Raw genomic sequence first — 25,847 nt, forward strand, 5'->3', positions numbered from 1 at the left:
CCTACTCTCCCGCCCCCTCACTTCTTGATTGCACGGCCGCTAGGCCGTGCCTCCCCTACTCTCCTCCTCCTACTCTCCTCCCCTCGCCGTCTGTTCGATAGCCATTGTTTTGTTTGTATTTCCGCCGCCAGGATATCGCTGCCTGGGTCAGCACATCGCCTGCAACGCGCTATATAAAGCCAGATTCCATTGCGAAGGCAAGGTCTGCAGGGCCTGCCCCCGTCCCGGCAGCCCAGATGTCTGCCGTCGACCTCCCAGTCACACAGCTGTGGCCTCGTCACCAAAGCAGCGTCCGGACTGAAATAGAACCACTTGAGTCCCGCCCCCTCCCATCTCCAGGCAGAGCCAAAATTGAAGACGCCCTGTTGCTCTGGGTCAAAACCGCAAAGGAATCTAAAACGTGTGCACCGTCCTGATCTGCCAGTCAGTCACATTCTAAGCACCACCTCTTGCAGTCTCTAGGCGCCGCCATTTCCACCTAGCATCATAGCTGCGCACTGTGCTGCGCTACTACAGCCCGTCTCGCATATTGATCCACAATACGGCCACAAGACGGCGTGCACGTCCGTCTTTGTTTACCCGCTCCGCCCCCTCCCCTTCCCGCCGTCTCGCATTTCCCCTGTCGCACTTCTCCTCCCCCCTCCCCTCTCTTCCCTCCGTCTTGTTTATTGTACCCGCTCCGCCCCCTCCCCTTCCCGCCGTGTCGCATTTCTCCTCCCCCCTCCCCTCTCTTCCCTCCGTCTTGTTTATTGTACCCGCTCCGCCCCCTCCCCTTGTGTATGTTTGTCATATACTACTGGTGCAGTAGCATTTCAAGAGATGACTGGTGTAGCAGCAGTATACAAATGTTTTTATTCGTTCAAGATGGCGGCAGATTTTCACTCTCTATGATTTAATGTTTCACTTTAGTCCTACTTCTTTTTTTCATTTTCACTGCACACATGTTTTGCTTCCATGTCACGTAATACACTGGAGACACTAACGCATCGGTTGCACTCAATCACCGAGTTGTCCAGCACACGAGGGATACTTTTTGCGGCACGGTCCGATAAGTTTATGTGCTCTTTAGTTAAGGCACGATCGCAATGAGTGAGCGAGAGGTTTCATGGTTACTTCTTTTTCACAGCACAAGACACGGTTCACCTAAAGGCCAGCTACTTACACTTTTTTAAAAGAACCGGCGAATTTAGCGGGTGGTGTTCATCCGCATGCTTTAACATTTCGGTAAGCCTTTGTGTATACATAAGCATGGCCGGAGTCTCACATTTTTACTGGGCATTGTATCGAGGGGAATTTTACTGTATCTCTCTTTGCTTTTTGAAGTTTGTGGTGGACTTTGCGAAATATAATACATTTATTTAGCACAAGCATTTGGGCACTAAATAGGTCTCCAGGATTCCTCGTACAATTAAGTAAGAGGCTGATTTTATGTGACTTCTCACGTGTTTAGTTTAGCCAGTGAAGACCACAGTAATTACGCATGTTTCATGCTTTTTTCTCAGACAGGATTCCCTGGTTTTAAAAGCAATCCTGAGTTACAGGACAGTGATAATTTGAATGGGCAATCAACCTGACATTAACCTAATTGCACTCACCCTCAACCCCTCACCCTCACTCACCCTCACTCACCCTCACCCTCACTCACCCTCACTCACCCTCAACCCATCACCCTCACTCACCCTCACTCACCCTCACTCACCCTCAACCCCTCACCCCCTCACCCTCAACCCCTCACCCTCACTCACCCTCAACCCCTCACCCTCACTCACCCTCAACCCCTCACTCACCCTCAACCCCTCACCCTCACTCACCCTCACCCTCACTCACCCTCACCCTCACTCACCCTCAACCCCTCACTCACCCTCAACCCCTCACCCTCAACATCAACCCCTCACCCACCCTCACAATTCTTTAGCATTGGCTACAGGAAACAAAAATGCTAAAGATTTACAAAAAAACCCATAAACAATTCTAAAAGCACTAACTCTAATGCTGCGAGACCTATTGCATTTCCAATGCTTGTTTAATCATGCGGTGATGGATATTTTCTTCGTTTAAAGGAACCCAACAATCTGAAGGCCAGGAACTCTTTCCGGTACAATGGACTCATCCACAGGAAAACAGTCGGTGTGGAGCCGGCTGCTGATGGGAAAGGAGTCATTGTGGTTCTGAAAAAACGAGCAGGTGTGCCACTTTTTTTTTTTTTAAGAGCTTCTCATGCTTTATTTAGTGCAATCTGGGAATATCTACTAGCAGAACTGAAATGTGGGGCTGATGTATTGCTGCCCCTGGTAGAACATCTTTCACTTGACATTATCATTGTGAAAGTTGAATGTGTAATTAGGAACGAGTGAACTGTGGAGGGTGTTGAGCCTCCTCGAACATCCTTGGAGCTCTGCATGATCTTTTTTCTGTGCATACCGTTGCTGTTTCAATATGGACCACCAATCATCCTTACTAGAGTCCATTCGCTTTACTTGCCCGTCTCCGCAAATGAAGAGTATAACTGAATTCTTAGCTTCCAATTCAGAATTCCTTCACATTTAGTGAGTGTTTTAAAACTTTGTTTGCTTTTTATGTATATGTACTTAAAAACTATTAATATTTGATTTCCCGAACAGTCGCGGACTCCCTGAACCAATATCTCAATTCACAGGGCTGTTCTGGATAATTTACGAATATTTAAGAAATACGAAGACTAAAGCTAGTTTTGTAGAGGATGCCAGTTTTCTATTCTGTTTTTGTGCCATTTTTTCCTCTATTAATTGATTTTTACTTGTTATACGTTTTCTTTCCTTAGGTCAGCGCAAACCAGTCTCAGCCTATGAAAAAATCACCATTAACAAGAATGCTCGTGCTACCCTGAGCAGCCTGCGTCACATCATTCGTAAGAACAACTACAGGAAGGACCTGCGCATGGTAACTTTTCTTTGTTTCCAATAACCTCCTTCACTTGTATTAGTGGCCTTACACTTGTAGTGAGTCCACTTTGTTACTCAAACAGATATTTACTTTTTAATCTTAGTTAAAGCTTCGAATTTTCCGAACTGCTGTAGTGCAGATGTCAGCAAATACTCATCTTTGCAGCTGCTGTTTAGAGCTAATCTATGATGCTCATCTGGCACGACTCTACAGTTGATTAGCACACTTTAAAGAAGTTATTCTGTTCGTTATAGTTTAGTATGAGGTGTTGGACATCGCATGCGCTCAAATACTGAAATGAAGGTCTTGGTGGTGTGTGTGTGTGTGTGTGTGTGTATATATATATATATATATATATTGCTTACACAAGGTTGCCCTTAATTTCGGAAACGCCAACACATGTTGAAGAAAACCTCGCTTTATTGTGGGCTGCAGACACATTACTCCTCCGTCGGAAAACGCCAAACGTTTCGGGCTACACGCCCTTGTTCACTGGCTCAGCACACGAAATGCCACAGCTGTGCTGAATTTAAGCCTCATATCCAGCCCAATTGCATTGTGGGTAAGGCAGTTCCTGCATAATCCATAGTGGTAGCTGTAGTCAATAACGTGCACAATTGAAATTCTTTCCCCAAGTGGGTTAACGGAGGAAGACAAAGTCCCGCAATAGTTTTTACCCACAACAACGGAATCCAACCTCCACTGGCCTCTAGGTTTGAAAGCCGTGGTCCGCAAAGCAGAGCGGAGGGGCATTCCCACGACGAAGGCTCGCCGTTAATTTATTGCTTACACAAAGTTGCCCTTAATTTCGGAAACGCCAACACAGGTTGAAGAAAACCTCGCTTTATTGTGGGCTGCAGACACATTACTCCTCCGTCAGAAAACGCCAAACGTTTCGGGCTACACGCCCTTGTTCACTGGCTCAGCACACGAAATGCCACAGCTGTGCTGAATTTAAGCCTCATATCCAGCCCATATATATATATATATATATATATATATATATATATATATATATATATGTATGTATGTATGTATATATGTGTATGTATATATAATATAATTATTATTATTTTTTTTTAAACTTAATAGGACTATATGCCATGCATAGATTTAAGATATTTCTTAACCGGCTTTCTGGGCCTTCTGCTCTTACATCTTCTCAACAATATTCGCAAACTGTACTATTAGGTTAAGCCTGAAAACATTTTGGAGTGGAATTGAAAATGCACTTCAAATAAATCTTGTAATGTGCAAGTGAAAATACCGTTTCAGATTCAGGAAAAAAAGTAAGGAAATATGAAAAAAAAATAGCTTTGCTGCAGCTGTCTTTTTAAAAAAAAAATTTATTGTCCTCATAACCACCATATAGACAAAGTACCAAAGGAATTAACGGAGAATAGCTGTCTCAGTTTATCTGAAAAACTGGAAGGGACACGAGTCTTATGGGGGCCACCTCTCCCTCAGCTTTCAACCTTATTCCAGGGAGGCACAAAGTCCATGAATTGCCAATCTGTGGCAAACCTTGGGGTAGTTTTAGCAGCCAAGTGGGGGCCGGGCATGAACCGGATATCGGCTGTTCCATTGGTACAAAATATAGAAGCACCATAGGAGATCAATCATTGGACCCAGGGGAAAAAAACACAAAAAAAAAACCCGGATGAATCACTGAAGCCACGAGAGTAGATGCCAAAAGGCCCTTTTTCTGTGATTACCAGATCTGGCCAGATCTGTAACTGAGGTCTGCAATACTGAGTTTTGCCAGTCTCTAAAAGTCGGAGGTAAAGGGTCTTTCCACTTCCTGCAGATCTCTTCTTGCGAGCAGGATGGTATCAAAGACTAGACATCTGGGTGGGTATTGTACGCCTTCTAGGACTCCAAATATTATTAGAGGCAAATCCATGGTGACGGGTCTTCCTAATGATTCTGTGAGGGAATTGCTGATATCCTCCCAAAATATGGTTAATACTGGGCATTCAAAAAACATGTGTATCCGAAGTAGCAATCAAACCACATTTAGTACAAGACACTGACTGGCCTCCTGCGAATTTAGATAGTCTTAGAGGGGAATAGTATGCCCTATGCAGGGTAAAAATATGATTTCTGCGAAGCCAGGACGGCTTGACAATGTTCCACAGAAGCTCGAAAGAAGACATCCAAAGATTTTGTAAATTCAGATCCATCAGAACAGAACCCCATAATGACTCTGGCAGAAAAAAGTCCCCATCTGACTCCTCCAGAGTAAAATTATACCATTTAGATATTTCTTTCTTTGCTGGACCTCTGTTTAGTAAATCAGAGATAAATGGGCTATGCCCTCCAAGTTTAAACTTATTCTTATTGGCAGGAGATGCTTTGTATGCTACAGTCCAACTGTGAATCTGTATATATGTGAAACGTGAAAAATTAGGGCCAACCTTGGCTTGCAAATGTTCCCACGAAAGTAGATCTCCCTCATAAAAGAGGTCACCCCATACTTCCAAGCCTGCCTCTCTCAGAGGAATTGCTAGAGTGTCATCAAGCCAGGCAGGATTTTCGGGCAAGTCCCACAACGGAGTTTTTTCACAAAAGTAATTTACTTTTATGGATTTCATAACTTCAGCCCATGTTCTGGCAAGACCTTGTAGGGTCTTCAGTTTAATTAAAAAAAAAAAACTTGGTTACCAAACTTAAAAAGAAAACCAGAATAATTTAATTCTTTCCCCCTCCAACATAGCTGCATACATAGGACCCACCCCGAGGCTACGGGACCCTTCAACAGAATTCGTGAGTGAGATAATTGAAAGGCCCAAGCATAGATTTTTAGATCTGGAGCTGCCAAGCCACCCTTATCACGTCGCTGTCTTAGTTTTTTCCAGGCGATCCGTGGAAGATGATTGTTCCAAATAAAGGATGAGATATTTGATTGAAACTTGGCTAAGGTATTTTGATCGAAGTATAAAGGACTGGTGTTAAATAAAAAATTTTGGGGGGAGAATAGACATTTTGATAAAATTGGCTTTACCTATTGACAGAGGCAGGTGTGATGATTGGAGAAGCTTACGGCAGTCTGTAAGTACTGTAGACAAATTAACTTGGACTATTTTATTAATATCTTTTACTATTGTCAAACCTAGATGCAGCAGTCTTGCTTCGATATGCCACTTCATTTTGAACAAAATATCAGCTTTGCTGCATTTTTAGGGGCATATTCTTTTTATGTAGCTCTCAATACCATACTTGTGATATTTTTCGGTGCAGCAAATAACGCAGTATTACTAGTAACCTGTTATTTTGGTATTCCTAGTACAGTTAAGTCAAATGTTGTACTTGTTTTTTTTGTGATGAGTGGATTGAGCCAGTGTTCCTTCCGTATCATCTTGGCCTCTTTGCTAGTATAGTTTGTATACTAGACTGAAGACTGTCATGGCATCTGCCTTGTTGCTCTTTTATTGATACTGTGGCACAAATATATTTCATTGGCGACTTTCTTACATTTTTGTTTAATAATTAACGTTAAAACTTGTAATGAAGTGGTTTATCTCTGGGACGGACACTCCATTAGGACTACGGGGCAAAATTATTTCCTTCACATTCCTGTACAAATACTAAATCTATTTAGAGATACAATTGTACCTCCAAGCAGATCAATGCATTTTTGTCTGGGCTGTCTGTCTCAAGCTGCCTGCCCCGCTCTGAATCAGGAGACGGAAGTCCAGGCAGTAAATGAACTTTCTGAACTGGGACGCTCGAAGGAGGACTTGCTGGTCTAAATCTCTTGACAATGAATCATTGCCATTGTAGTCTATGGCAGTGTTCTCTGTAGGCCAGTGACTGTCAGTTGTCATGGTTTGGGGTGTTGGAGTCTCCCTCCCTGCATGAGAGCAGCAGTCGGTCACTCGCAGGCATAGATCCCACCCTATCCCATTCGTCACAGGTAGGAGTGGATGCACGCACAGTGTGGTTTGATGCCTAGTACTCTATAATGCTAAGTGTTAGAATGCTAATCTTATATTATTTATTTTGTTATGAGACCCCTAACCTCCCCCACTGTGACACCCCAGGCCCTGGCTGGAGTCACTTACTCCGTTAAAAGTAGAGCAGCAGCATTTGTTCCCCAGTGAAATGGATGTAAAAGACGAGCAGGCCAGTGTTCTTGTTCCCTTTGTGAAGTTTATACAAATACCTGAGTCCAGGGCAAAGACGAGATGTGCTTACTATAAACAATTATCTTCTGTATGACATTAAAACTGGCCCTGCTGTTCATGCTCTTAACATTAATCCCAAAAACAATGATTGTTAAAAACATTAAGGCAATGCATGAAAGCGATTTAATTCCTTTATTTCAAGTTTTACTTAATATTGCCTCCCTCAAGAGTTAGTTATTTAATCATGTTTTTTCTATGCTTTCTGTATGATGTTTTTTCCATGCATAAATTGAGTTGCGCAGGTGTTTGAGGAAGTTTGAGAGCGCTGAAGCCAAAGCAAAGTGCCTGCCATTGGGTTTGCCTCTCTGCAGAACACACCGAGCAATGGTCATGTATTCCAGGTGTAATTGAAATTTTGTGTATGTGAGAAGAGGGTGCACAGATGGCAAAAATATTTACAGAGCGAAAATAAAATACTTGAATGTGAATGAGCGCAGTGTATGTTTGGATGTGGTGAAGTGAGGGAGATGCAAGGAAGTGCATTTGTGGAAGAGTCAAGAGGGTGCTGAAGCGAAAGGTGGCTTAAGTGCAGATCTTTTTTCAGTTTTTTCTTCTGGGGGAGAACCTAGCCTAGACCCCATATTTGTCCATTAAGGTTGCCCGCGTCACTTCGCGAATCACATCAAACCTTTACGCCTCACCACTTTCAAATATCACCAGCTGTCACTGGTTTATCTTCACTTCGACACTGACTTCATAGTATACTTAACTTCTTTAAATACATAGCATTCAATTAATTTTGGAAATGTTTACACCACAGACAAGCTGAACTTTGTTCCTAGCAGGTTTGGCTGTAGATACACATGCTCGGCATCATACTGCAATCTGGTGTTGGGCTTAGGTGTTTGCTACTTGTTTTTCTTTGAAGAAGTTAGTCACAAGGTATAGTGACTCCTCCTTAAATTGGAAATTCGCCTGGGCATCTTTTTGGGTTTTTATCCACCATCCGGTTCAGATATATACCAGCAGGGCTCTGTGTTCAGTGCCTAATAGGGCTATCACCAGACCTCTTTGACGCCTGTTCACTGAACAATCTTCACAGATCAATGATCCCGGTTTGTCGTTAAAGGTATTTTGTCCACTCTCACTTCAATGGCATGTGCCGGGCTGTCCATTTCAGAGGCTCTTGCCCGTTCAAGAACAGTCAAAGATTTTCACCGGGAGTATGGTCACTACCCAACCACCACCCACAGCTACCCCGTGGACAGGCAGAGAACCACCCCACTGCATTTGTGCCATGTTCAGCACCGACCGAAAATTTTGGAGTCCCACCACTCCCTTCTGCAGCAGTGTAGGTCCTCTCATAAGTCACGACCCTCTTTGAGCAGTCTGGCTTCTCAACTCTGCAATTGAATGGAACTCCAAAACGGACCCCAAAGTTAAAGCTGAAAGCGACATCAGTCGCTAATTACGACGACTCTGCTTTTTCTCCAATTCCAGGTTGAATTGGATGCTGCCAAAAGTGGCTTTTCATTCATCCTCACATTGCAAAATCTCCACCAGGCTGCTACTGAGATCCTGCCATGAAAGAGGAAGTTGTCTTTTGAGGAGTAATTTGCCGCGGACCCCACACATCCATGGCACACAAAATTGATAGGGACACTAGTCCTCTTGCTGTACTACTTCCTCCTTGAGACGGTGCTAGAGACCTTCAAAGACACCCCAGTAAAGACGAAGGTCAACAAAAAACCTCACCTAATGACCAACCCTACATCTGTGCCCATGTTCCGCCTGGCTCCCTCATGGTTCACGCTGCATGGAAACATCCCAGGGCACAGAGTGTCTCCACTGCTTCACAAGGAGTGTAAAGATTGGTGCAGTGGGCAAGAGGGTGGCAGCACAAATAGCCAAGCACTGGTGCATTGCCATTGGCCTTCTCACCTGGTACGAAGGGGTACAATGGTATGAGATGGAGGAACTCCTCCCATGCCTCACTAAGCTGTATAGCAAGCATGGCTTAGAGCTGGGTACTAATGGTAAAACAATCTCAAATGCCACCATCCTCTGTGCTCTAGATGCAGAAGACACTGCGGCCAAATGTGTTGATACTAGCATCCTAGTCAAGTGTTACTCCTGGCTGTTACTCTGGCTTTAAGCCAGAAGTACAACAGCATCTGCTAACGGCAGGCGTCAGATAGTGAAAACCTGTCTACACCGCAGGTAGACCAGATGCTTGAAAAGCTGAAAAAGGACACAGGGCCAAGACTTTGGATGCCCTTCAGACAGTCACTATCCAGTGGTCCTTTCTCAGGTCGCAGTACACAGGAGAAAATAAGACTACTTCCCCAGACTCTTCAGCCTCGTACCAGAGGCAGCAACAATACCACCATCAGTCAACACAGGAGTATTCAAGAGGTTACAAAGGCTAAAACACCAGAGGGAGGCCCAAAGGAGGCTCTGCCAGTGCAGCTGCCTTCTCTACTCGGACTCCTTGCTTTCCACCACCCTTCTTGTCCCCAATCCTCCAAATCACACTGCACCAGTCTGGAAAGGCTACAAATATTTCTCCCATGCTGGGAAGAGATCTCCTTCCAATGGGTCCTCCCATCTTACATACTGCCTGGAGTTTATTGCGACCCCGCCAAGCATCCCAGCCAATGCGCGCACCCTGCCTGTTGAACACCAGCACACCCCCAGGAAGAAGTTCAGGGGCTTATCCCAAAAGAGGCAGTACAACCAGTACCTTTACATTACCATAGCGAGGGGATGTACTCCCTGTACTTTTATCATCCCAAAAAAGAACAGGTCTCTAAGCCAATAATAAACCCAAGACCCTCAATAAGTACACCCTTAACGTTTCCATGTGGTCACTGTAGGTCATCCCACTCCTGCAGCAAGGTAACTTCATGACAGCTGCATCTGAAGGACGCCTGCTGTCACATAAATCCTCCTCCCTGCTCATTGACACTACGTACACTGCATGGCAAGTGGTAAGCATTATCAATTGGTGTTGCAGTGTGGGGTAACCATTGCACCCAGTGTTGACAAAATGCCTTTTGGTAGTCGCCCACTTCAGGAGGACTGGTGTTCACTTATGGCCTTACTTGGATGATTTGTAGACTAGCGCAAGTGAACAGCAGTGCCTCGCTGTAGGAGCTTCACAATAAATAACACCAAGTCCCATCTTTAGCCATTGTAGATTGAACCCAGTCTTACTCAATAGTCCGCTACAATGCTTACTCCAGTCAGGCAAGAGTGCAGATAATCAAGCAGTTCTTGACTTTTTTTTTTTTCAACCAAATCGTCAACTGGCGTTCAGAACAGTAATGCGCTGCCATGGAATGTTGGCCTCGTGCATAGCCATAGTTCCCTACACCACGCTTCACATGCGTCCGCTCCAACAATGCGATTCAACATATTGGTCACAGAGAGCAACTGAGAACATCTATTGTTGATACGGGCCAGCACCCATTATTCTCTGCAGTGGTGGAACGCAGCAATCTGTTGCAGAGCCGGCCCTTCATAGACTTTGTTCTATGGATGACCATCGGACTCATGGCTTTCCTGGTAAGGCGCATCTTCATCAACTGACCATTCAGGGCATGTGATCGCTGCAACAAAGAGGCCTCTACATAAATTACCTCAAGCTCCTGGCCATCTAGCTAGCTCTGAAGGCCCTCTTTTTTCACCATGTTCAGCGCAAAGGGCTGTTGGAAAAAAAAACAGAGCCAACTGTGATGTATTCTCTTCAAAAGCAAGGTTTAATCCACTCACCACACCTGTCAGCGTAGGCACAAATCATTTGGCAGTAGGCGCTTCACCACCAGTTACTCCTACAAGCATAGTGCCTTTCAGGAGTGGACAGCAATTTTGGACACCTTAAGAGTGCAGTAGCAAGTCCACAAGCCCTGCTCCCATATGTCTGCTTTTGGTGGTTTCCAGAGATAGACCTCTATGCCATCATCCAAAATGCCGAAGCTTCGCCTCCAGGTTCCCACACTCACAGCCAATGGGCAGTGCTCTGGAAGGATTGGTCAGGAATCCAAGCCTACGCTTTCCCTCCTCTCCCACTCCTTCTGTATGTGGCCTGTAAGCTTTTGCAAACATCCCGCACTCTCGTCCTGGTGGCTCCTGTTGAACAAAGCAGATTTTCCCCAGATATCCTCAAGCACTGCTTTGGCGTTCTCCTCTAATTCAATCGTAGTTATCAAATAAAGAGGCGGGCACTGGAAATTGGAAAGCAGGAAACTGATTTATTCTTCGAAGGAAAGCGCGTCAGATCAGACAAGCAGGGTGTCGTCTCGAGGTGCTTCAACTGCATCTCTGTGGCCTGGCCTTTTATACATGGGTTTATTTCTTTATTACAGTGTAACACATTCCTAACGTTTCTTTGATGCATTATAAACCATCTTTGGAATCACCGGTTCAGGCCCGTTCCCACACATCAACAGTACTGTACCCCACCCACCCCCGGTCTCAGTAGGTGATTGCTATCGCGCAGCTGGTCATTCCGGCAGGAGCTGAAATACGCGCAATCTGTCGGATCTCATTGGGTTGTGGCATTGATTAATTCCGGCTCCTTTGAGAGGCGGAATCCTACTGTATGGGGCAATAAACTGTATCTGCAGGGGTTGGTTATGGCCTGGGATCGGATCGAGCAGCCAGGTGCAGGGGAGGAGATTGTCGAAGGGCCTGTTTGTGCGCAAGGGATAAAAGGGTATGTGGGCTAGGCACGGGAAGTGGCTCCGGGGCAGGGTCGCGCTGAGGATGCTTTTATGACTCTAGCATGTGTGCTTGGGGGCTGCCAGCGTGTGGGGGATGATTGCGAGGTCGGGGAGATGTTCAGGCGATCGGCAATGTTACGAACTGGCCATAGTGTCTAAAATGGCTGCAGCTTACGTGCTCGCAAAGGCATAAGCGGGACAAGATAGCGCTGGTAATGTTCACATCGTAATCTAATATCTAACAGTCCTTCCTTTGAACATGCCTAGTCATCTTGTCAATCTATGTCAATGTTCATCATATTCTGTATCTCTTTGTCATGCAATGCTTTCATGTTTTCAAATTTTGTGTCCAAAGTCTTAGGGCATATAGAGTTCATAAAAAGAGAGCATAAGGGCGGTATGCATTGTATTCCTAAGCAGCAACTACATATTACAAAAACTGGCACCAATATTATCAACAGTTTCCAGCCCCAGTCTTTCAAAATGCTCCAAAACCAGCTTCCAAGTGTCCAATCTTTTTGTTCCCGATGGATCTCTGATGCCAGTCTATGAAGGTGTTTGATTGCCTTGTAGACGGAAGGTGAGTAGTCTGGGACGAAGGTGCAACAGCTGGCACCGATGATGCGGCATGCTCCTCCACGATCTGCCAGTACCACATCAAGCACAAGGCGGACCGCCTGCAGTTCAGCTGTGTTGTTGGTGAGGATGCCAGCCGTGATGTTTAGAGCTGTTTCGACTGCTTGGGTCAGATGTCGGATGGCTCGACTGTTTGCCATCGGACCCCACAGAGGGATGAGTCCTTTTGCTGCATCGAGGAACTGCGATGCGGTGGAGTCTGTTTGCTCGATGTCTTTCGAGGGTTTGTCTGTGATAGGCTGCTGGTGCCACATACGTAGGAGGAAGGACAAAAGCGATGTAGCATGTGCCCCCCCCCCCAGCTTTTTGGGAGCCAGGTGTAAGCCTTTGTACCGCAGACAAAGTACATATTTGGTGATGCCACAAATGAAGGAGGGTCGATAGTGTTCAGAGTCCTTTTTATGGGGCAGGAGCTGTGGCCTACGATTTTCGTCCCATGGCCCTCAATGCAAAACAAGGCCTGAGACGTTCACCACAGATAGGGCCACAGTCAGAGTTGCTGCAGTCCGGTTTCGTAGATATGAGAAGGTGGGTCGGGCTGGGTTGTTGAACACTTGCATTTCCATTCGTTCTTTTTCCGGAATGTTCGTTTGAAAGGTAGCGTTTGAGGTCAGAGGGCAAAAGGGAGCAGGGGTTTTTCCAGTTTTGTTCAGCCAGAACTCGTAGAACTGTCATTGTTCTGTCTCTCTTGCAGGAGCATTAGCCAGGCAAGGCAGGACCCATGAACAGAGAAGGGTGAAGGGATAAAGGGAATGGAGTGTTCGGTTGCATGTGGAAGCCCATGCAACCAGCCCACAGATCCAACAGTTTGTGGTATTCGCAGCAAGTTTGTGTTGATGCAGCAGTTGTACAAAGGAGTTGTTCCAAAATTCTTTGCGTCGTTCTCGGAGATGGGGCGATAGTGAGACCAGATAATGTTTCTTGGTGGTGGGCTGCATAGTGGATGAAATTGTCTGGTGAGCAGGAGTGCTCTTCTATGATCCAGACTGTGGCCATCAGCAAGAGGCAGAGAAGGGATACGATAAAGTACAATTGTCTTTGTGCTATGCAGTTTGGCAGTCTTGAGGTCATTACGGTGGGTCTTCGGTCGTCCAGGATCTTCCATCACCTACAAGAGGCTCGGTGACTGGCAGGACCACATACTTTGTCTGGCATCTCTCCTGGTAGCCTTTGTAGTGTTAGCTACTGCTCTGAGATTTTTTGACTTAGTTAGTGGTCTGCTTTGTCGAGGCACTCTCCTTTCGTCGCAAGTTGTACCCTGAAATTCTGCCAATCCAAGTGTCTCTGATTCTGGGTAACAACTCAGGGCTGGTCTGTCTTTGTTCAGGAGTTCTTCTTGGGTGTCCACGTCTTCATTGGTTGCCAGTGTTGGGGGTATTCTCTTGCAGTGATGTGCATGCAGCCAATTCTTCTTCCCTTCCACTCGAAGTGCAGTTCGGGTGGTGATCAAGACTTGCCAGGGGCCCGTCCACCTGGGTTCCAAACTCTTCGATCTCTGAAAGTTCTTGATCAGGATGAACTTGCCAGGTTTGATGTTGTGTCCGGGGCCCCTGGATGTGTCTGGTATGGCTTGCTGCACCTGTTGGTGGATAACAGTTAGTTCTTTGGTAAGGTTATGCAAATAATCAGACATTAGGATGTCTGGGTCATCGTGGATGGAAGTCTGCTTCGGCGCGGCCCAAATGTTCATTGGCCGGCCAAAGACAACCTCGTACGGAGTCAAGTGGTGTCTGGTTGGGGTGGAGCGCATTGATAGCCATGCCAGTGGGAGGGCGTCAGGCCATTTCAGTCCTGTGGTGGCAACTATCTTTGCTAGTTTTAGCTTTAGTGTGGCGTTGTGCCTTTCTACCAGGCCTGCAGATTGGGGGTGGAAAACTGCGTGGAACCTTTGTTTTACTCCCAACCCTTTCAATATGAGTTGGATAACCTCGGCTACGAAGTGGGGGGGGCCATTGTTGCTCCATAAAATTCGGCAAAGGCCGTAGCGTGGGAAAAACTCTTAACACCTTTGCAGTAGTGGTGGCGGTGCTGTCGCGGGTGGGGTAAGCTTCTACCCATTTGCTGAATGCACATACAATAACTAGGGTGTATTTCAGACCATGGCACCTTTCTAACTGTATGTAATCCATTTGGAGGACTTCAAACGGATGTTCGGGGATTCCAAATCCTCCCCGTGGTACTACTGTCCCTTTCCCTGGATTGTGTTGTAGGCATACCATGCATTGCTGAACTGGGCGTTTCGCTGAATCTGCTATCCTGTTATGCCATACTCCAGTGATTAGTTCGGTCATGGGGCGGAACCTGTGTGCCGGTAAGTGTGCCATGGTCAATATGGGGATCAAATATGCATTGGGTAACAGCCATTTGTCTTTGTCCTTCATCCTCCAACAGCCTTCATCGTCTTTTAGTCCCACCTGAGCCCATTCAGTCAATTCGTGTGGTGTACTCGTCAGTTGGATATCCCTAATAGTGGTCCTAGCATCTGTCCATTTCTCTGCTTGTGACCTGGTTACATACATTTGTGTCGTCATTCTGTTTTCAGCTGTGGCTCGGGCAGTAACGTCAGCTAGTGCGTTTCCCTGTCCTATGTCTGTTACTTTCTTATGTGCTTGGCATTTGATTACTGCTAGCTGCTTGGGGAGGAGGACTGCTTCGGTCAAGGTGGGGACTAGATGTCCATGTAAGATCGGTGTGCCGTATGAGGTCAGGAATCCTCTTTCCTTCCAAAGAAGTCCGAAGTGATGAACTACCCCAAAGGCATACTGGCTGTCTGTGTAAATGTTTACTGTCGTCCCTGCTGCTAAGATACGTGCTCGTGTGAGGGCAATCAGTTCTGCCGCCTGTGCGGATCGCTGGGCAATTCGGGCTGTTTCAATAATGGTTCGGGCTGTGGTGACGGCATATGCGCCGGAAGTGGTGCCATCGGGGAGTTTGATGCATGAGCCATCTACCCATAATTCTCCGTCAGGTTCTGGGAAAGCAGTGTCTCGGAGGTCTACTCTACTCTTTCTGTTCGCCGGTGAGGTTCACACAGTCATGTAGGGGAATTACATTAGGGTCGTTTTCAGGCAGTGGTAACAATGTAGCTGGGTTCAGAGTGGTGTATTTTTTCAGAGTAATGTGTGGTGCTAATAGGGTCAACTCGTATCCAGTCAGTCGTGCACTAGTCAGGTGCTGGATCTTGGTTTGGTTCAGGAGGGTGTCAACAGCATGGGGTACTAACACTAAGGGGGTTGGAAAGCACAATTCCTTCACTCTGTCGTATCGAGACTGCTGCGACTGCAACAGCTCGTAGGCAAGCTGGTAATGCTCTCGCTACGGGGTCAAGAGTGGCTGAGAAATAGGCGCAAGGGCGCTGTTTGGGGCCAATCGATTGGGTCAAGACAGATAATGCACATCCCTCTCTTTCATGTGTGAAAAGGGTGAATGGTTTGGAGTAGTCTGGGGTTCCTAGAACGGGTGCCGAACAAAGGGCGTCTCGTAATTCTTTGAACGCGGTCTGGCATTTGGGGTCCAAGGGAGGGCACATCTTTGGCTAGAAGAGAAAGTAGGTGCTTAACAACGAGACTGAAGTTCGGCAACCACTGTCGGCCGAATGAGGTGAGGCCTACCAGGGAGCGGACTTGCTTCTGGCTCTTAGGGACGGGAGTATCTAGGATAGTCTAGATTCTGTCAGGTGTGAGTTTCCTTCCTTCCTTTGATAAGAGGTGTCCTAGGTAGATTACTTGGGATTTAAAAAATTGCAACTTCTTTTGGGAAACTTTGTGATCATTCTCTGCAAGGAAGTGTAGGAGCTGGATGGTGGCTGTGACTGCAAGTGGAGTGGTGTCGGCTGCTAAAAGGATATCATCGACATACTGTATTAACACCACTCCGTCCGGTAACTGAACTGAGTCTAACTGTCTCTTGAGTGCCTGGCTATAGATACTCTGGCTTTCGGTGTACCCCTGGGGTGCTCGACAGAATCTATACAAGCGGGATCTTAGGGTAAATCCGAAGAGGTAGCGGCTGTCTGGGTGAATGGGTATGAAGAAGGCATTTTAAAGGTCGATGACCGTGAAGGTGGTGGCAGTGGACGGGATCAGGGTCAGGATGATGTCAGACTACAGGGTACTGTGGCACAACTATCTTGACCTCGGATGGAGAATAGAGAGATCCGCGTGGGTGCAGGGAGGCCGTCCAAATTGTCTAAACGCAAATGAGAAAGTGATTGGGAGAAACAAGGCCCCTCGCCATTTTCAGCGACGTGTCCGCAGACTAATTTCTCAGTCTGGTTCATTTCCATTTCAAGTGTCATATATACACTTCCAAGTACTTCGGTGGCACCCACAGACGGCTGTTTAGTTTGAATATTCCCTTATTATAGGGTTTTCAACTTTGGATCGTTACAAACAATTCAATGATAAAAGAATTGTTATTTTAAACCATGTATAGAAGTCGTAATCTACATTCGACCTTTTAAGCTTTTTAAAAAAAAACTGTCCTGAAGGTGTATATAGTAGAAAATTCACCGAAACGCTGCGTCGACGAATGTTTTCTTTTTCTTTTAATTTGGAATGTAAACATTGAGAATTGTATTGACTATATGATTGTGCTTTTTAATGTTTTTATATGTGATATTGTTTAGAAAAGACTATGAATCTAATGTATTCCTTGTTCTCTATGAGATGATATAATAAAAGATGTTTATGTTTTCACTCTGAAAGTAATTCTTGCTTTTTGTTATGATTTATTGTTGGTGTCACCCTTGATAAAATCTCATCTGTTTGTATAAAATATCTGAATTGTTGTAAACTAATATATGGCCTAACAGTCATCTGCCCCTGTAGAGATATATTTCTAAGAATAGATCTTGAGGGACGTTTACTTTTTTTCCCCGCTCTTGATACTGAGCCATCTGGAGGATGGCCGCGGGCTTTGAGGCAGCCCAACTGCTTTTACTAGTTTGTAATTTCTGCGAAACTTCCGGTAACAAACTTTTAACATAATTATGCACGAACAAGTGATGTCCGGTTGCAGTGGGCATGTCCTGTCCACTGTAATCAGAAAACACCGTTTCGAACCCAGATATCCTCTAGCACTGCTTTGGCGTTAGTCGCCTCTAATTCAATCGTAGTTATCAAATAAAGAGGCGGGCACTGGAAATTGAAAAGCAGGAAACGGATTTATTCTTCGAAGGAAAGCGCATCAGATCAGACAAGCAGGGTGTCGTCTCGAGGTGCTTCAACTGCATCTCTGTGGCCTGACCTTTTATACATGGGTTTATTTCTTTATTAGTGTAACACATTCCTGACGTTTCTTTGATGCATTATAAACCATCTTTGGAATCCCCGCTTCTGGCCCGTTCCCACACATCAACATTATTGTACCCCCCACCCCCGGTCTCAGTAGGTGATTGCTATCGCGCAGCTGGGCATTCCGGCAGGAGCTGAAATGCGCGCAATCGGTCGGATCTCATGGGGTTGTGGCATTGATTAATTCCGGCTCCTTTGATGAGGCGGAATCCTACTGTATGGGGCAATAAACTGTATCCGCATGGGTTAGTTATGGCTTGGGATCGGATCGAGCAGCCAGGTGCAGGGGAGGAGATTGTCGAAGGGCCTGTTTGTGCGCAAGGGATGAAAGGGTATGTGGGCTCGGCACGGGAAGTGGCTCCGGGGCAGTGTCGCACTGAGGAAGCTTTTATGACTAGCATGTGTGCTTGGGGGCTGCCAGCGCGTGGGGGATGATTGCGAGGTCGGGGAGACGTGCAGGCGACCGGCAATGTTACGAACTGGCCATAGTGTCTAAAATGGCTGCCGCTTACGCGCTCGCAAAGGCCTAAGCAGGACAAGATGGCGCCGGTAATGTTCACATCGTAATCTAATATCTAACACTCCCACGTTGGCCAGACAGTCATGGTTCTCGACCTATCTCAAGAGGTCGTTGGTTCTGAACGAGAAGCTACTCAACAGGCTGGGCCTTCTGAGGCAGAACCACGGCTCAATCGGGCACCCTGACCCCAGGCATCTCAGTCTAGCTATCTGGTTTCTGTTGTCCTATAATTTGGCTAGCTTAGCCTCCCTCAAAAGTGCGTCAATCCTCAAAGAAGCATGCAGACCCTCTGACTGCATGCTACGCTGCCAAGTTGAAGATGTTTGTCCATAACTGCATTATAATGTACAGATCGGCTTAAACCTGCAGTTCAGGATATTGTCTCTGGGGTGTAGTATTCGTATAGCCTAATGACTGCGACATTGATTTTTGTTGGGAATAAGATTTAATTTTTGTGCGAAGCACACCTAGACGTTAAATTGCACTAAACAGTTTGAGCTGTGGCTCTTTGGAACACGCAAGCAATCATGAAGGCTGAAAAATCTCATGAATTCGACTACAAGCTCAATACTAATCTCTAGCTGGTGATAGGCTTATGGAGTCTTGAGCCCAACCCCAAGAAAATATTTCTCGGTGTTGGTCGAACAGTGTGGTGGTGTGTATTATAATGCTGTTGGAAGCAGTGAAGTCCACTTTCATCTGACAATATTCATAACGGTCCCAAACACCCAGTGGAGAACTGAAAGAATGGAAAAGTACATGACAGCCCTGTGCAGAATACTACGGAGAGATCCTCCAGGTTGAGGACTGAAGGGGGCATCGTTCCAGTGCCTCATGTCCTGGCCTCCGCTCCGTAGGACGCTGAAGACTTTTTAATACTTGTACTGCTCTGTGATCTGGTTTTGCCTCGTGTCAGCTGCTTCTGCAGTGCCTGGTTTCAGCTGGTGGGCCCCAGCGGCACTCATTTGTGGGAACATGGGCTTAAGCACTTTATCCCAAATATTAGAGTTTGGTGGTGGCATAAAGCAGGGTTCAGTTGGTAGTGCTTTCTGCCGTGTGTGAAGAGCAAAAGATGCATTCTTTCATGCGACCTGGCTTGGAGATCACCGGGTGTGCAGGAGGGCAGAGCAGCAGAATCCCAGAGGTGTAATTCCAGCTAGTCTCCCTGCGTGTACTGAAGTGTATTTTTATTCCACTTAACTGCTGAGAGAACGTTCTATCACACTACCTTGTCCATGGGTTCCAGTGATCCTTGGCCAGTTCAGTGGCAAACGAGATTCCAGTGTTGAGTCGGGAATGCAGCTTCAAAACACACTCAGAACTGCTAAAAGCTCTGCAGACGACGTCCTCTGACATCCTTCCACATTGTGTGATCTGAGTGCGACGAAGGGTGATGTGTGGGTGAAGGGAAGATTTGGAATGTTTTTGAGCCTGCAAAGGCTTATATAAAGTTTCAATGTTTACAGTTCTTGCTGTGCTGCTAATGCTACTGGGCAGGGTTTCCTCTCCCTGAGGTGCCATTCAACTCGGCTGTTAGATTCTTTAAGTCATGTGACCATCACAAAAGGGTGGTGGGTGGGGTGGAAGCGATTGTGGCCCCTCCGATATGACTTGATTGAATCCTGTCCTTGCTGGGCTGGCCGTCTCCATCATGACTTGATTGAATCCTTCCACCGTTGCTTCCCCCTGGGCTTCCCTCCTGTAGCCAGCTCACCACGTGCAACCAAGTAAGTGACAGATGACCGTGTGCGAGACAAAGGGTCGAGAGAGTGTCTGGAAAAGAGTGCATGTCTGAAAGACAGTCTGTAAAACCTCTTAAGGAAGTGTGGACACGTGACAAAGGTTTGCGCAGTGCCATCTCATGTTTTTTTCTGCATTACTGCCTTCTGTCCCATTTTCCGCACAGGAGCAGTGTGTGATGGCCCTGGCCCTGAATTTTTGGTTCTTGGCAGTTTCTAACCCCTCACAAAAGACAAGCATGTCTCAGCCCTTTATGATCTGAAAAAGTGCCTGTCGGGGGCTGGGAGGGAGGAGCTGCTGCACAACGCAGTTTGGAGCACATTCCACTACTGTGATGCAAAGAAGGCACCTGCCATTGAACAGCCCTGAATTAGTGAATGAAAAGAATCCAGAGTTCCTGTACTGGGAATATAATATGCCCTTGGTTTTTGTATTTTTACAATAAGCCTATTTGAAAATGCTTTAAAATATTGTTAGATCAGTGGACACAAGTATAAGGAGAGTGTGATTAGTCCAGGATCAAACAGCCCCGAGCCTGCGCTAAAACCATTTTATCTTCAAGCGCTGCGAGGCCCCAGGGCAGTTATGCGCTATACAAATGCAATTTTTCATTTTTCAAACAGTTTAACTAAGCGGATCCAAGATTGCATATCACTGCAATGGGTATACATTTAGTACCAACTTACATTTTGGTAATTATGCCATTAGACTGGGTACTTCTCTACTCCCCTGATAATATCCATTCATGTTTTTAAACCCACACTTACTAGCAGCTGTTACATTGATTCCAAATAACCACATTCTTGCCAAATATGGATCCGATTAATGCAATCAAAAAGTATTAGAAAAGACTCCTGAAACAAGGCTCCTATGCGTTTTTGGAAATTCGTTTTTTTCTTGGCCGGCTTTTACCCCTGTAAGGTCTGCCTAACGTATGCTGGGCTTCGGACTAACATAGTTCAAGTTAGACTACCCATACACTTGATGGGCATTGCCACTGCTGCAGCTTATGTACCTCAGACTTAATCTTTCTCTAACTTGAGCCATATCAAGTGCAGTCAGTGTCCAAGGGCAGACCATAATGCCCAGCATGGCTAGGGTGAGATGTCAATCTACCGATGCCCAAATTGAACAGATGTGTAGACGTGCCTAAATGAAACATTTTTTTGCAGCATTTGTTACATGGTTTATTAGAGCAGCTAGAGCTATGGTGTACTGCAAAACAAAACTTTAGAAGCAGGTTATTTACTTCTAAATATGCTGATGCGAATACCTGGAGTGCAGCAACTTTCCACAAAAAGGGGGCAAGCCCTCCCAGCTGGGAACTGGACGCAAAGACTTTAAAGGAACATGGCCGATTAGGTAGTTGTCTGGATTGATGGTTCTCTCCTTGCAGAGAGGGACTATCTTTTCTCTATCTTTAGTCCTAATCCATCAAACCAGCCCACTCTAAGAACAGCACTACAAGCAACATTGTCATGTCATCCCACGACCCAGTCAACAACCATCATTTGGGAGGTGGGTTTGCTGGATGATAGGCATGCCTGGGGTGTTTGCTGAACAAATTGTACGGTGGTGTCTGTGCATAATTGCAGGGTCTGCATGTCTGTAAGATGTCCATCTTTTATCATAGTGTCTTCAGTGTGATTTTGTGTCTGGGTGTGTGATCCTAGAGGGTTTGTCTGCAGTTGATGAACAATCTAAACCGTGTATTCTTTTTACACTGGGGCTGCGTATCTGCGAAAGAGGTTTTGTTCATATGAGCTGGGGGATATTGTGTATGTGTGCCCACAGAGTTTCTCTGCTCCAAGAGGATGTGAGTGTTCAGTAGGGGTTCGTGTATGCTAGTAGGATAGGTCACTCCCCCAGGGAGGGAAGAGAAAGGGAGAGAACTAACCGGAGAGGGAGTAGGAACAAAGAAAAGAGAAATTTAAAAGCTACATTTGTTCTTTCTGTATTTTGGGGTATATAGAAATAATACCACCTTTCACATTTTACTTTAACAAAGCATTGGTTTTGTTTCAGTCTTAGTGCACCAAAACAAAACTATTAGCTTCTGTATTAACCCATATGATGTAGGTAGTCGGTGGGACAAGTGATTTTTAAAGAACATGTAGCTCATCTTTTTGTCCCTTGAACAACTAGATTTACAAACGTCTGTTTATCTACATATACAACAATTGGGCCTCACCTATATTTCACTTAGATGCTGTCGCAAATTGCTTGCAAAACGGGGACCACTTTTATTCAGAATCCTTGTTATCAAGGCTTTCCTTTCATGGAAGGACTCACTGGTTATTCGACCGAGGGTACCCTTCGCCTGTAACCTTCATGTTATCCATACCAGACTCATGGACTCTCCATTCGAACCTGTACAGCTGTGCCCCTTTTGTTACAGGGATTCTGTTTGGAAACGGTGCTGTCTGGGATCACAGGACATCACAATGTAGGGATTGAGTCACCATGCCACACCAGTACCTGTCTGACTAGCTCACAGTTCCTTGCCTGCCCTCCTGATCTTTCCAGAGTAACAGGTGAATTGGCAGCCTAGAACACAATTCTGTACTCCCCAGGGGAGCCGTGGAAACAGATTACCTTTTGTTTCTCACTCATGTCCATATTAAACAAAAGAAAGACACTTGGAAAGTATACAATATGTATTGAAACTAGTGTGCTCTATTATGAAGCAGTTGTGCTGTGATCAGAAAACATACAACTGAGCAAATTAAACATTACGAGCAAACTGTATACAATGAAAAGCCCTACTATGGTGAATATCTAAGCCATCCCTTCATCAGCATTGGGATATATTATCTCTAGAATTAGACCAGGACCCCATACCTAACATTTGTGGTTAGTTGGTCCACATGAAAGGCGCAAGCTCAGGTTGCACAAGGCTGGTGCACTCTTTACACGACATTTTCCCTTTGCTAGAATTCACGTCTCTACTTTCCAAATGAGAAGTCATTGTTTATATAGGTGCAGTGTTGGAAAAACCGCAGCTGTGCCTTGTCTAAAACGCTAGTTGTTGCTTGACTGAGCACAGAAAAACAGGGCACTGTTTGACCTTGTGTGCAATGTTCAGACTGAATCCCAGAAAGTACTGAATAACAAGAACATGTGCAGCGTATTTCTAAAATAACATGGCACAAAATACAACATGTGTAACCGCGCAAATCGCCACATACAATTAGGCTAAAATAAGGGAGAACCAAGTAGGCGCTAAAGGGAACTTGTAACCCTTTCCTGGAAAGTTGCTTTCAGTGTCTCCATCACATTAGTGTTAGTGAATTGCAGCCCCCTTCCCAGAATAACCTTTCTTTCATGTTCATAATGACCGAATTCTCCTTACTACAAACCCAGCAGATTTGTGTTGATTTGACCAAGCCACACAGAGGACATGCTCGTTCAAAGGCGGTCATAGCTAGATGAATTGTCAAATATATCGAGGCCTGCTACACTAAGGCTAGAAGGAATTGCCCTGCCCTCATTCCACTTGCAAGAAAAATAGCTACTATGGCTTTCCTTGGAAACATAACCACAGCTGACATATTTAAGGCAGTTTCACACACATTCACAAAATACTACTTTGTGGATGTCTTCGCACAGCAACCAGCAAGATTTGGCCCGCTGGCCTAAGAACCGACTCAGTCCTCTGCAACATCCTCCAGCTATCCACAGATTATGGCTGTACTGCTTTAATGTCTATGTAGAGCATGTGTATTTACAGCCGCACGTCATACAAACTGAATGTTACCTTGTAAGCATCTGTTTGTAGCATGTAGTGCTGCAAATTTACAGGCACCTAACCACCTCCTCAGAACCCTTCAGTTATTGCAGATGTGCATTTCTATTACTCGAACATTCGCTATACACCCACTCCTGTGCTTATGACACTTTCCTAACGCTTCAGCTTTACGCACCTTTGAATTGGGTATAGTGATACTCTTTGAAAATGTAATAAAGAGAAGGTGGGGGCTTGAACTGGTCTTTACATGTGTAGCCATGGCTTTACATCTATAGCCAGTGATGAGGTTTTACCAACTGTCTTCTCTGTACTCCACTCTAAACTGAATCTGATTTTGTAATAGACACATTTTTTGCACTTGGTAATTTGTGCTTGCTGTAATTGTGTACTAAGTTATTAAACATGTTCAGTACTTTAGTAACACTCTTTGTTTATTCTAGGCGGCTCTCCGTCGTGCCAGTGCCATATTGAGAAGCCAGAAGCCTGTGGTGGTTAAGAAGAAGCGTACCAGGGCTACCAAGACTGCATAAACTGTATCATAGTTTATTGAATATAATAAAAATAAAAAATAACAGTGATTTGTATCGATTTGTTTGTGAAGAGCTATTATGTTGAGCTGAGTGAGACATCAAATGTCTCCGATTTAACCCTCCCTGTTTTTTTTTTTTTGACACGTGTCTCCAGGCCAAAAGTGTGACCTATGTTAGCATGGAACCCACTCATTAACCCAGAAAAGTACCCTGTGTGATTGGAGAGGAAGCTTACTTAAAAGCAAGAATTTGCTCTAAACTTGTAATCGGCCAGTATCAAATAAGGTAGTTTCACTTTCCGCTGTATGCGTTGCTTAGTTTATATGCAGCACGTTTTAGTCCTTTTCAGGTTTAGTGTGGAGTCCTGTTAATGATTATTAATCAGATCTTGCCGCTGGAAGGCTTTCCCTCTCCTCTGTTCTAGATCTAACCAGATATTAGAACTACCAGTCATCTCTCCGCACAGCCGGTTATGGTAGCCCCATTCTCTTACTGGGGAGGATTAGTGTAGATAGTTGCTGCCTTCTTTGCTGGCAAGATAAACCCGTGGTCACCACTCAATATGTTTCCTGAAAAAAATATGCGGAGTCCAGTTTCTTCTATTCGACCCAGATGTGCCTCTTATATTTGTTTGCAAAGCTGCCTCCACATTTTCAAAACATTCAATTCCTGAACCTCTTATTTGCAACATATCGATTGTCCTTACCCCACGGAACTATCCTATCGCTTCAGCTTCTGTCCAAGCCGATCTGTGCTCCTACATACTGAAATGTTTTTTGAAAGTACTTCAACCTACCACATCTCTTTTTAAGCAGGGCCACTTCAGAAGTCTGTAAAACGTTAAGCCACTGGAGACTGCTTTTAACCTGCTATCCAAACTGTTGTTCAGTGGATAAATGTTGGTTGTCTCTGTATCGCTGGGGACGCTGCACTAAACTCTTCTCACCTGCCGGGATTCTGGTTGCTGTTTGTGATCTCTTGTCCCTGTGCAACACCTCGCGGTTCCCGCATCGCTGTGTATCACCCCTGGACTGTGGACGTAAGGAGAGTTGTCATCTTAGAAACTGCTGTGGGTGTGTATCTTTGAGCAGGGCTGCGAGCGGAGGGACCGGGACTCCATCTCCCAGGAGTCCTCGCTAGCCCGAACCTGTCACCTGGGCCGCTCTCTCTGCTCGCCCCGTCCCACCAACGAACATAAAAACCCTCGCCTCCAGAAGGTAGTTGGGACGCTGCACTAAACTCTTCTCACCTGCTGGGATTCTGGTTGCTGTTTGTGATCTCTTGTCCCTGTGCAACACCTTGCGGAACCCGCTTCGCGGGTCCCGCATCGCTGTGTATCACCCCTGGACTGTGGACGTAAGGAGAGTTGTCATCTTAGAAACTGCTGTAGGTGTGTATCTTTGAGCAGGGCTGCGAGCGGCGGCACCGGGACTTCATCTCCCAGGAGCCCTCGCTAGCCTGAACCTGTGTCACGTGGGCCGCTCTCCCTGCTCGCCCCGCCAACTAATTACCCTATATTAACAACCCTTTATCCCCGCTGCGCGGGAGCGTCCCGGGAGAAGCCCGGGACAAGGGCAGGCCGTCTAAGGCCGTCAGAGGCCGATTG

The 25,847-nt window shown here is 45.8% G+C and overlaps 1 protein-coding gene across 1 annotated transcript in view; it reads left to right on the forward strand.

Annotated features, from left to right (window-relative positions):
- Positions 1–24,285, forward strand: part of RPL28 (ribosomal protein L28) — a 29,427-nt gene extending 5,142 nt beyond the window's left edge. The window contains exons 3-5 of the mRNA XM_078654922.1: positions 2,061–2,184; positions 2,801–2,919; positions 24,152–24,285. Of these exons, the coding sequence (XP_078511048.1) occupies positions 2,061–2,184; positions 2,801–2,919; positions 24,152–24,241 (333 nt within the window). The 3' untranslated portion in view covers positions 24,242–24,285. The remainder of the gene's footprint in view (positions 1–2,060; positions 2,185–2,800; positions 2,920–24,151) is intronic.
- Positions 24,286–25,847: the final 1,562 nt, after the last annotated feature.

Source organism: Lissotriton helveticus, chromosome 7 (assembly GCF_964261635.1).
Source record: "Lissotriton helveticus chromosome 7, aLisHel1.1, whole genome shotgun sequence".
Taxonomy (NCBI): domain Eukaryota; kingdom Metazoa; phylum Chordata; class Amphibia; order Caudata; family Salamandridae; genus Lissotriton; species Lissotriton helveticus.